The sequence below is a fragment of the Ammodytes marinus genome (assembly GCF_949987685.1).
Source record: "Ammodytes marinus genome assembly, chromosome: 21".
Lineage (NCBI taxonomy): Eukaryota > Metazoa > Chordata > Actinopteri > Uranoscopiformes > Ammodytidae > Ammodytes > Ammodytes marinus.
The window spans coordinates 21,364,752-21,377,344 of record NC_137225.1 but is presented as its reverse complement, the minus strand read 5'-3'; the positions used below and the strand labels follow the sequence as shown (position 1 = coordinate 21,377,344).

Genomic DNA, 12,593 nt, shown 5'->3' with positions numbered 1-12,593 from the left:
ACACACACACACACACACACACACACACACACACACACACACACACACACACACACACACACACACACACACACACACACACACACACACACACACACACACACACACACTCAAGGACAGAGGTAATGGCACAAGCACACACCCACACCCACACACACATCCACACACCCACTATTCTTTGCATTGTTTGTGCTGAGATAGATTGTGAAACCTAATAGGCATGTCTGTGCATACTAATAACAGTGTAAACAGAGCTATATGACTATGGCGCTAGAACGGTGTTATGACCCCCCTCCTCCCCCCCCCACACACACACGTGCCCAAACCCCGGTCCGGAGCCTTTGTACCTGGTGTTAACAGGATGACGGAGGTGACGATCAGCGAGCAAATGACCAGAATGACAAGCAGGGCGATCGCTATTCCCTTCCAGTTCCTCTGTGAAGGGTTGCTGCCCACCAGCTCCTGCACACACAGACAGAGAAAAGACACGGTTAGAATGATACAATCAAAAGACTATTGCTTTAGTTAATTCGAGAACGATTGCGGAAAAAAGGATGAGGAGAACATTTGAAAGTTAACAATATGTGGGAAACAAGACAGAAGCAAAAGAGAGACACCATTAAAGGTGGGGTCAGTCATTATGGAGGATGTGTGTTGTCAAAATTATTTTTTTGTCAAAATCAGTAAATATTTCCTCATGATCCTCTACCTGTCCGTACTGTGTGTGCGCTGAAAAAAATCCAGTGTTAATACACAACCTAGGCTCTGTACACTGGCATGTTGCTAGCTACAATGGACCACCTTTGTTTACGTACCAGTTTACAGAGGCTATGCTATGTATTCACACACTTGGATTTTGTTTTCAGCACACACACACACACACACACACACACACACACACACACACACACACACACACACACACACACACACACACACACACACACACACACACACACACACACACACACACACACACACACACACACACACACACACACACACACACACACACACACACACACACACGTAGCAGATCATGAGACATTTACTGATTTTGACAAAAAAGTGATTTTGACATAGTCCAGAATCACTGACTGGTTATATCGATGGTAAACTCATGAAAGGGATTGTAGGGTGTCAGTCAAGGGCGGACGTGAGTTGCAGCCTCTCAAGGAGACACAGAGGCAGCAGCAGCAGCAGTGGCAGAGGGAGGGGGAGAATTCTTAATGAGCCGCGCATCAGCGTCTATCACCCACAAACCAATGTGACAGATAAAAATGGAGTCTGCGACACGTTGCTGAAATGCTTGCTCGACAACAGCCTGGCAACAGCAGCAGCAGAAGAAGCAGCTTTGGGGTTGAAAACTGGTCTGAGTTAAGAGCAACCTTGAGGCGTTTTCTCTCTCTCTGTCCCTCCATTTATCTCTCTGTCTCTCTCCGTTTCTCTCTCTCTCCATTTCTCTCTCTGTTTCTCTCCGTTTCTCTCTCTCTCCATTTCTCTCTCTGTCTCTCTCCGTTTCTCTCTCTCTCTCTCTGTCTCTCTCTCATGACCGACAAATCCACAGACAAATTAACTTATTGCGGGCTAATAAAGTTATAAGTGAAAACTTTATTTTTGAAGAATGGAAATGACACAAGACTAAGTATCGCCACGGGATATACAATAAGAACAATACAGGGGAAAGCAGCTTCAGGCTTCTTCTTCTTCTTCTTCATGTCCAAATCTAATGATGTGCAGGGAAAAAGAAATTTGACACACGGTGATGTGCAGCAGGTGGCCGGAATCAGTGAAAAATGTAATCAGCGCAAGGCTCTCACACATTGTATTAGGATAAGAGTTCGAGGAGAAGGGTCAGCCGTTATGGACGACTCTGGACGTCCTCCAAAACATCCAGTTTGGAACTAGATGTACTTGTAGCCTTTTCATATTTCATAAAAGCTATTCAATAGCTAAAGGTTCTGGCAACATTCTGTGGCTTGCTCTTCACACACCTTGTCACATTGTAGTTCAAAAATTTGTTATTATCTATTTTAATTCTTTAAATGTTTTGCCACAAAGGTGTGTGACTGCCATTGAGTAGCCTACTGCAAAAATGGGAGTCTTTAAAGGCAAAACATTTTCCACTAAAATACATGTTATTAATCCACCTTTTAAGTCATCCTTAAAACAGGCAAGCAACCACTGCAGATGTGCTTACATTCGGGTTACATGTACAACTTTATTAGACCTTGTTAGATCTAATTGTTAACGTCTGTGTCAGCCGAGGCACTTTGGCCAAAGACAAAAAAAAAAATACGCCCCATGGCTCAATGCGTGACTTGGAACAAAACATATTCCAGAAAGTTCTCTACCTCTACGCTGATTGGTAGCTACGAACACAGCTTTACCTGTGAGAAGAAAGGGTTCAATGTCCAGACCGCTAGTGGCGGATTAATAAGTTCTTAATTATTTTACGGAGAATAGAAAGAGCGAGGCAGAGCATGAGCTTGGGGGTGAACCGTGGGCCCTGGCCTTAATGAAGACACACGCTAAGGCTTTAATGAAGCAAACCTTTTAGTGACCTCATTCACCACCTCGTTTAAAAAGGAGCCAGAGTCACCGTTAGCCTGGAGATAACAGCAATCAGGGCTATTTACCAGGCTGCCCATTACACCCACATTCATTAAAAACAGAACCCAGTTAGTTAGCTGCACATAGCTCTATTGCAAAAGCTGTGAAAGCCACACAACACCGCAGGCGGCGACAACATTACAATGTAATATGGCTATTTGGTTTGTGAGCGGAGGAGTGCAGATGACAGGTGATTAGCTGTTGGTAAAACCGGATTCAACAAGCTTATGACACAGATTGGAGAAGGTTAATTATGATACATGGAAGAGCAGCTGCCTCCAGAAGTCATTTTAACCAGGAAAATCCCATTGCTTTCAATGTTGTCCTCAATGTTGATCAACATGGAAGCAGAGTCTAATTCAACATTATTAATACTACATTATTTATAGCGATGTCATAGCCATCAGCTTTAATGAATTCCCCGTTGCTATTTCACCAGTTTGTTATAGCAAATGGCTCAAAATATAGCTCTAAAGCTTATTATGATTTCCATTGCAAGCACCCAAGACGCCCACACACCACCTTGCTACTCGATAGCATTGCATTTAAATAGTTGATCTAACTAATGCCAACAATAACATGTATAAATACATTAGGGTTTAAGGCTCATTCACTTTTAAAGGCCTACTTCACCGGTTGCAATATGAAGGTGTATTGAACTCAGAGATCCTATTTAGTATAAATGTGCAAAAAAAATTGAAATCGGATCATCTTAGCCTGAGAAAAGGCAGAAAGAGTGTTTTATGATCTCACTGTCTAACCCTACAGTTTCCTTACTGTGACATCACAGTAAGGGTTAGGATTAACAGGACAGCTGGGCCAAGGGAAGACTAAGGGAAGACTGAGGGAAGAAAAACCTCATTCATTATATCATAATAGTTATTTTATAATGATAGAACGCTGGTTCCGTATGGGTGAAGTATTCCTTTAAGTCAACTTTCTTATGGGTCTAAATTCAAATTGAGGAACATTGAATCTAATCTGATGACAGTTAGGACGGGATAATCATGATCATTTCCAAGATTAACTGATACATCGCAGTGTTATGGCCTGATCGGTCAACAACATTATTGCACTATTGCACTTAAGGACTTGGACTTTTTAAAACATTTTACTTAGATATATATTTTATTTATACATATTGCTGATACCATTGATTATGTTGTGTTTTGTTTTAAATATTTCTCTGAAATTGAACTGAGCAACTGGAGGACTGCTCCAAACAAAATTTCGTTGTCTTGTACAATGACAATAAAGTTCTATTCTATTCTAATTCCTCTACCGTAACTCTGAGCCATCTCTACTCTCTGGAACAATCTTTATTTGTTTATACAGAACTGAAAATCCTATTGGAGATTCCCAGTGCCAATTGTTGTGCTTGATACAGTATATGACTGAGTGGGATTTACCGTATGAATGGCAGCTTATCACATACAGTGATGTAACAGGCTCAGAAAAATAAAAAAATAAATCAGTTTTGATTCCCGGGCAATGACTGTTTTATTATGTGTGTTGTATGCAAATGGCCCTGCACTGCGGTTAACCCAACCTAACGCCGGGCATGATTCCATCAAAGCGCCTTAACATTTAACAGTCTTATCCGTATGTGTGGGTATATTCAGCAGCACCGTAAGCTAGGAGCAGATCTCTTGCTGTATGGGCTTTGGCAAGATGCATGCTGGGTAACAAAAAGCGTTTTTTTTTTCTAAAAGGAATAAAAGAATGTAGAAGAATCAACACAGCTTATCAGTGAAGCAGGTTCTAACTGCGGTAGGAGGAAACACGTTCTACTATACAGATAAAGCAGCCTGCTCTCAAATGTACCACTGTCTAGAAGTAAGAAAAAAGTTTGATGGAGCGTCCAATGGCTTCTACACACACACACACACACACACACACACACACACACAGTCACGCACGCACACCCACACCCACACAAACAGTTCAGATTCTGCAACCGATGTATGCCTCTTTACTTATTTTCTCTCCGAAATGCTGAAAGATCTATTGCACTGTTACAGCGTCCAAAATAGTCAATGTCAAACTAGTACAAGAGGTTAGTTCCAAAATATAAAGGAATTGTGCATTTTGTGATAAAAGCATGAAATTTGGTACACTTATAGCCAAAGGCATTCTCAAAAGATTTGGATGTGGAGCCATCATGAATTTTCAACATGGCGCCCATGGCAGCCATTTTTCAAAATGTCCGCCAGCAACAACTGTTTTCTTATGAATGATGGATTTAATATGATATTTCAGACTTATTTACCATTCATACTACTTGGTAAATGTCTTTTGGATAGTGGAACATTTTCATTGAAAATTCAAAATGGCCGCCAACTGGTTAGATATGGATGATCTCTATGTTTAATTATACATTTATCTTGATGCAGAATTTGAATTGGGAACTTTGGAATTTCTAAGAATCTTCTTTCTATCTCAAAATAGTCATGTTAAGCAAGGGAAACCTAGGGTCTATCGCAGGGAAGACTAGTCACACTCGCCTTCACAGACACAAAGGGCTGTGCACTGTAAGTGGGATTTTTTGCACTTACACTGCCCAACACAACCCTTCTTGCATTTGCATGAGACAAGTTCATAACTTGACTGGCCTGCATCTGGTAGGCATGTCCAGAAGGGTTCATAGTCCCCCTCAGGTGACTTTGACCAGCCCCATTCGCACGGTGAAGGTAGTTCTGGTGTTGACACCAGGACTGTACCCCACACGTGCCCTCCTTGGTATACAGCTCTCTTAACATGCTCTTCTAGGGTAGGGGGGATTGTTTGCACATTGTGCCTCTTTGCAAATAACTTCCTCCTTGCCGTATTGATTTCTGTACATGTGCTGGTTCGGTCATAGACTAAGATAACAAACCTCTCAATTGTGGCCATTACCTCCTGTGGTATGTCATCTGGGGCTGAAGACACTTTCAACAGGGCATGTGTAAGTTCTGGAAGCACAGACCATACAGCCCATGCAGTCTTTTTCCCATGGCCAACAAAGCTTGACACAGTGTCACAACCCGTCAATGCATGGAACACTGGTAGTGCACATGCTTTCTCGGGCCCGAGCCCTGCTGCAATTTCATGGGCTGCCAAATATTGAAAATTCTTACCAGTACCGAAAGCCAACCAAAGCTCATCCTCTGGTTGTAGAGTCTGAGCCACTGCCACAGCCAGCACCACAACATCAGTATCAACTGTTTGAATCATAATTTTGTGGTGGCCGTTTCTTGCTGCATGGGCTACGTGCAATAACATGCGACTATCCGCTTCCTCATGCGTGCAAGGAGCAATCGATGTCCTATCTGGGAGAGGTGGCTTGCTAAGGACTTCCATGTCACTTGTGATGACAAGCTGTTTATCCTCCTGCACAAACCATCTGAGCAGAGCCTCCGAGAGAAAGGCAAACAACTCAGTCTTGTTGCTGTCAACTCTAAGAAAGTTTTGCCAGTTCCTGGGAATGGCTGCATCACCTACCACACGTCTCTGAATTCCAGTGCCACGCTTTGCTCTCGTAGCAGCTTTCAGAGAGTCAGACAAGTAGCGGTCCCACACCAGATCAAGCCTGGACACAGTTTCAAACTTTCTGGTCAGATATGGAATGAAGATCACATGGGCATAGTCATTGAAGGTTTTTACTGAACTTGGTTTCAGCATCTGGATGATGGCTGCCCCATCTACAATGGTGCAGGTAACCTTTGGACTGTCAGAGTATGCACTGTGAACTTGTTCCAGGCATGGAAGCAGATCACTCTTCACTCCCAGTCGGAGACCTCCCCCATCAGAAAGCGCTGGTGGACATGGTTGGTTCTCGTGTCGAAAGAACTCCTCTAGGTTTCCATCTCGGGTCTGGCAAGCAATGAATAACCTTGAAAAGAGCTCCATGTCCTGTGATGGCTGCAATCTTGAAGATGTCAGCCATCTTGAATATTTAATGACACATTTAGATTATCCAAAAGACATTTACCAAGTACTATGTATGGTAAATAAGTCTGAAACATCATATTATATCCATCATTCATAAGCGAACAGTTGTTACTGACAGCCATTTTGAAAGATGGCTGCCATGGGCGCCATTTTGAAAATTCATGGTGGCTCCATATCCAAATCTTTTGAGAATGCCTTTGGCTATAAGTGTACCAAATTTCATGCTTTTATCACAAAATGCACGATCGTTCTGGTTACCAGCTGCACTAAACAGCTTTTCCATATAGATCGGCATCTCCGCGGGGAGTTATTGACGTTGGAAACAAGCCAGAAAAAGAAAAAAAACCTTGAGAGCCGTATGAGCAGTACTTGTGAGGAATCCATATGCTTCCTGTGAATTGGGGTATACAGATAATTGGACCCAAAAGATTGAGGTGTTGACAAAAAGCCCTCAACAAGAAATGATGTCCCCTTTTTTTTCTGTTTATTATCTTGGAGGGGAATAATGCAAGGGAGCATTTTATTCCTGTCTGTGTAAAGGACGCAGACATGGGAGGAAAAACCTTGCCTAACCTTCGTGATCATGCCTCTCTCATCTGTAATTAGAATAATGATTGGACTAATTAGGGAGACCTTATGCGCGCCAAAGGTAATGACATGGGGTGGTTACAGCGACCATGGCAGGAGAGGGATGAGGTAGAAAATGAGCAGCGAGGACACAGACATACAGACATCAGAGCTTTGCTTAGAGGAACTATAAATAGATAACACTGTGAGCTTGGGTTGCATTGAAAAGTATGGCTTTGAAGCGTGACCAAACCATGGCAGAGTTAGAAAGAAAAATAGGTTCATAGTGGACACTGTGGACTGAACCAAGTCCACACTGGAATACAAATAATCTCCTGCTGTTCTCTTGTCCTATGTAAATGTTAAAGCTATAGTGCGTAACTTTTCGTATGTATGAATGCATGTTGGTTACATTCAAGCCATCGCCAGATGAGTTCACACAACGTTGATTAAGCCTTAAATCAGCTCCACAGAACTATCTCTGTATTTTCTCACAATCTACTAAGAGCTATATACATTTCAGGATAATAACTGAACTCTCCATCCCCGTGCTGTCGGCAGGCTATTACCGCCACCTTAAAAACCATCCAGGAGCTTCAACTCGTTCAAAATGCACCTGTCAGAATTTTGACTTGCAAGGGCATACCTTTCCCTGACAGTCCTTCGCCCTCACTTTGAATGCTGTCTAGTCAGTATAGCTGAATATTGCATTTATTGTCTGCTTCGCTATTCTTTTATTCATGTTTCTTGCGTTTGTTGTGAAGCACTTTGTGACGTCTGCTCTTGAAGGTTGCTATACAAATACAGATATCATTATTATTTCATATATTATTATCTAATCTGTTTTTTTAAGTTTTTATTACCCAGCAGACCCGGGTTTGAATCCCACCCTGGTCAGTTCTCTGCATGTCTTCCGCTCTTTGTTCCACTTCAACTATGTCTCTCTAAAAACTTATCTAATAAAAGCAAAAATGCTCAAAAGATTATCTTTAAAAAACATTTATTAATACTATTTATTTTAACCTGAACTTGGAACCTCTTTATTGGTTGGAAGTAGCGTTTTCAGACCTGTGTGGTGTTTTGCATACAGTCCAAACAAGCCTCTAACACTATAATAAGGCAGTATCATTGTAGCCTGGGGTGCCAACCCCGCGGCAAAACAATATCTGTACAACACAGCACTCGCAGCTGCTTGTTAAGTTCATTGCTATGAGTTAAAACTGAATACAACTCAGATGACCATACACACATGGATGTGAACTATTGTTGTCCTTATCTGCATGATGGTAGCTAGACAGCCAGAGGACATTGTTTGAAATTGCTTGATATGCAACTGTGCCAGACATAAACCTCACCTTGTACTTTTCAATGTGATCTAAATGAACCAAAATGCTTGCAAATAAATGATGGACAGCAACGTTTCAATAACAACAAAGGAACAGGGCGTGAGGAAGGCTGTATAGATGTGAATAACTGCTCCATTTGTGCTCTCTTTATGGGGGATACTAAACTGGAAATGAAGCCTTGGTCATTTCAAACGGCTCAAACTAGAGGGTGTAGTGCATCTGTGGGCTCGAGTTCCCCCCCAGGCTAAAATGATAATGCCTTTGGGCTCCAGCATTAGTGATGATGGTAAAGGTCATTAATTTAGATTCTCAATGCATATACTGCAGGGCATTCGCTACCTAAGAGCCTTGAGTGCCTTTGCATGTTTCCTACACGTCCGTGCATATTTCCGTCGGTTTAATTAGACAATACAGAACCTTAATTGCGTTTCCAAAAATACCACATGGTCATTAGGAATGCATGTTATGTACCGTTAGCGTAGCACCATCAGAAATATAGGGGAAAGCAGCTAACAAGGACCTATATAAATGCTGCAAATACCACAGAGATACACAGAAGACTGCAGCAAAGCAGAACAGTGTATTTTTCGGCTAAAATCAGACAGACCACAGCAGCAGAATATAATGAGTCTGTGAGTGTGCAGCCAGAGGTTCGGGAGGGGTGGTGAGGGGGGGTTCATGCTCTTCTGAGAAACTTTGACAGGAACAAGAGGACACACACTGTTAACAGAGGAAAAGTTTGGCCACTAAGTAGATCCAACCTGGAACCTTGGAGTTGGGTACACTGTCTCTTTAAGGCAACAGATGCTAATCATAATATAATTAGAGCGCTGTCCCTTAGCGTGGCAGGCCTGATGTTGTTTTGATAAAGTAATAACCAACAAGTTGATGAGGGGAAAGAATGCTGTGAAAGATTTATCACAAAGCATTTTCGTCAACAACACTTCTATCCTCAAAGACTTCCATTGAGAAAGCAACCAGAAGCTCGACTGAAACATTAGTCATTAAAGCCAAGGACCTTTGTTGTTTCAATCAATTAAGAGAAACATTGCAAAACCATTGATGATTATCTGGATGAACTGTGGCGTGTAATCTTGAACAACAATTATAACCAATATGAATGAATACATTAATAATACAAAAGGCTTGAATTAGATTACATGAATGCATGCGCTATAACTGGAGCTTAGACATACGATAAATGTATAATGAAAAAGGCAATATGTGCAAAGTAATGAGGCATTGTAATTTGATTATCTTGGCTTCGGAATAAGCAAGAGGCAAATATTCCAACAATTTCTGAAGTTGTATTTTGTACTAATACTGACAAAAAGCAACACCTGAAGAATTAAGTAAACAACGGATGTAAAAGATTAAATTCAACAAGCAATCGATGTCTAAAAGTGGGCTTAATGAAAATGGCAATTACACTAAATAACCAACATCCATCCCAATGGCCTCCTTTCCCTCCTTTCACAATTCCCCATAAGAAAAAAAACAGTCAGCGTGTCTTTTCAGTTCAGCCTCTTTCTACTTTGCTTAGATGTGGTTCTTATCCTCAAATAGAGGGATTTTGGAGTCACTTTCATTTTCCTAGAGCGGACTCCATTTTTGCAACAAAAAAAAAAAAATTAGCAGAGTAATCTGAACTCCAAATCCTCCCCTATTGTCTAAGTGTTTCTAAGTACAGATGGATTTTCTCTCTCGCTCTTTCTGCATCCAATTCAAATTGGTCTTTGAATAAAATATGTTTTCAAATCAGACACCTTCTTCCAGCTCTGTGCTTCACAGGTCAAAGAACTGTGTGATTGCAACCAAAACCATTTGAACAATCTTGTTCTTGTTGTTGTCATGCAATGTCAAGCGGTGGTTGGTCTCCACATAAACAAGTCGTCTCGTTTGGTACTCGCAGTAGGAGAACTCATTTCAAAGTGAAAAGAGTGCACAAGTGTGTGTGTGTGTGTGTGTGTGTGTGTGTGTGTGTGTGTGTGTGTGTGTGTGTGTACGAGTTGTTCTTGAGCTTCTCTCTGCCCGATTTGCGAGTGAATCTCTTCCAGTCCATTAGAGAAATGCTGGGAGGGCGCCACTGCCAGCTGACCTTTCTCTGCACTAAATCACATCTCTGTAAAATACCATATTATAACCCACGGAGAAGGAGTCAGTGTGCAGGGCCACGAGTTGCTGCAACATCGTGGAAATAAATAATAAACCTATATAAATGTTACAGAATACACATTGACATGATTTGCATATCATCGGATACTAGGAACAAGGAGTGTGCGATATTGACAGAAAATAATTTCTCAATATTTTGGGGGATTTTGCCGATTATGATCATTGACAATAGTTTGCATCCCTCACAAATGTGTAAAAAAAACAATAACCAAAAAAAAACGTTTAAAAAGGTGTGTACTGTACTAGCTTTTGTTAGTAGTATATACACTCAACAAAAATATAAACGCAACACTTTTGTTTTTGCTCCCATTTTTCATGAGATGGACTTAAAGATCTAAAATTAATTCCAGATACACAATTGTACCATTTCTCTCAAACATTGTTCACAAATCTGTCTAAATGTGTGATAGTGTGCACTTCTGCTTTGCTGAGATAATCCATCCTACCTCAAAGGTGTGCCACATCAAGATGCTGATCTGACATCATGATTAGTGCACAGGTGTGCCTTAGACTGTCCACAATAAAAGGCCACTCTGAAATGTGAATTTTTTTGCTTTATTGGGGGTCTGGGGACTCAGAACCAGTCAGTATCTGGTGTGACCACCATTTGCCTCATGCAGTGCAACACATCTTCTTCGCATAGAGTTTATCAGATTGTCAATTGTGGCCTGTGGAATGTTGGTCCACTCCTCTTCAATGGCTGTGCGAAGTTGCTGGAGACGGTTTATGGTGGAGAAATGAACATTCAATGCACAAGCAACAGATCTGGTTGACATTCCTGCTGTCAGCATGCCAATTGCACGCTCCCTCAATGCTTGTGGCATCTGTGGCATTTTGCTGTGAGACAAAACTGCACATTTCAGAGTGGCCTTTTATTGTGGACAGTCTAAGGCACACCTGTGCACTAATCATGATGTCAGATCAGCATCTTGATGTGGCACACCTGTGAGGTGGGATGGATTATCTCAGCAAAGCAGAAGTGCTCACTATCACACATTTAGACAGATTTGTGAACAATGTTTGAGAGAAATGGTACAATTGTGTATCTGGAATTAATTTTAGATCTTTAAGTCCATCTCATGAAAAATGGGAGCAAAAAAGTGTTGCGTTTATATTTTTGTTGAGTGTAAGTATATTATATTGCGTTGTGTGTGATTTCTGACAAAAAGATCCCATTCTGCAGAGGCAATTAGTCAAATTTTTCTGCTTGGTGAATATGCATTATGACATGGCTTAACAAGTGATGAGGCCAAAGTGTTTTCTAGCCCGGCTCTCATGTATAATGCATGAAGGCAACAGGCTTTTTTTTCCCCATGACTATTTTTTCTCTCAACCCATGCATCTTATTTGGAAAAAAACAAATACAATACAAAAAATACAGCTAGAATTTCTCCTCGTTTCATCACTTTGCCCGTGGCAGTGTGTGTCCACTCCACAGATCTGTCATGGGAGGCCAAAAACATCCCCAAAAAATGTTACTGTGTGGCTCCGCATCACCAAAGATTTACAATGATCTCTTAATATCAGAATCCCCCCCCAAAAAACAACTGCTTTAAGATGGAGAGCTCTGCATTGTGTGCCCTGCAATTGGGAAAATGAGTGTACAGTGCAAAATGTCTGCAAAATGAAAGGAAATTTAATTGCATTACCATTTCGAGTTACAACAATTATGACAATAAGATGATCTACTTTGACAAGATATTATTTTTAATGTAAGGTCAAGCATTTGAGCCAGTTCATGATTTTATCCTACAGTTGAACTTTATTTAAATTCAACAAAATACATTGATAAAAAAAACATATTTTCCAATTATTTAAAGAAAACAAGGGACTAAATGCATGATGTCTCCAAAGTCAATGTAATTATTGTTTTTAATAATCATTATAATGATTTTTGCCATAATCGAACATTGCTACCATTGCTTTATCAGTAGATGTGTATTCAAAGGTAGAATCCGGGAA

At 41.0% G+C, this 12,593-nt stretch overlaps 2 protein-coding genes across 2 annotated transcripts in view; one reads left to right on the top strand and one right to left on the bottom strand.

Annotated features, from left to right (window-relative positions):
• LOC307267975 (collagen alpha-1(XV) chain-like) overlaps window positions 1-12,593 on the top strand; it is a 240,457-nt gene that overhangs the window by 131,483 nt on the left and 96,381 nt on the right. The window lies entirely within an intron of this gene.
• Window positions 1-12,593, bottom strand: part of dpp6a (dipeptidyl-peptidase 6a) — a gene marked incomplete at its 5' end in the record, with an annotated part of 144,199 nt that overhangs the window by 52,216 nt on the left and 79,390 nt on the right. The window contains one exon of the mRNA XM_080050471.1: window positions 348-462. Coding sequence (XP_079906597.1) covers window positions 348-462 — 115 coding nt within the window. The remainder of the gene's footprint in view (window positions 1-347; window positions 463-12,593) is intronic.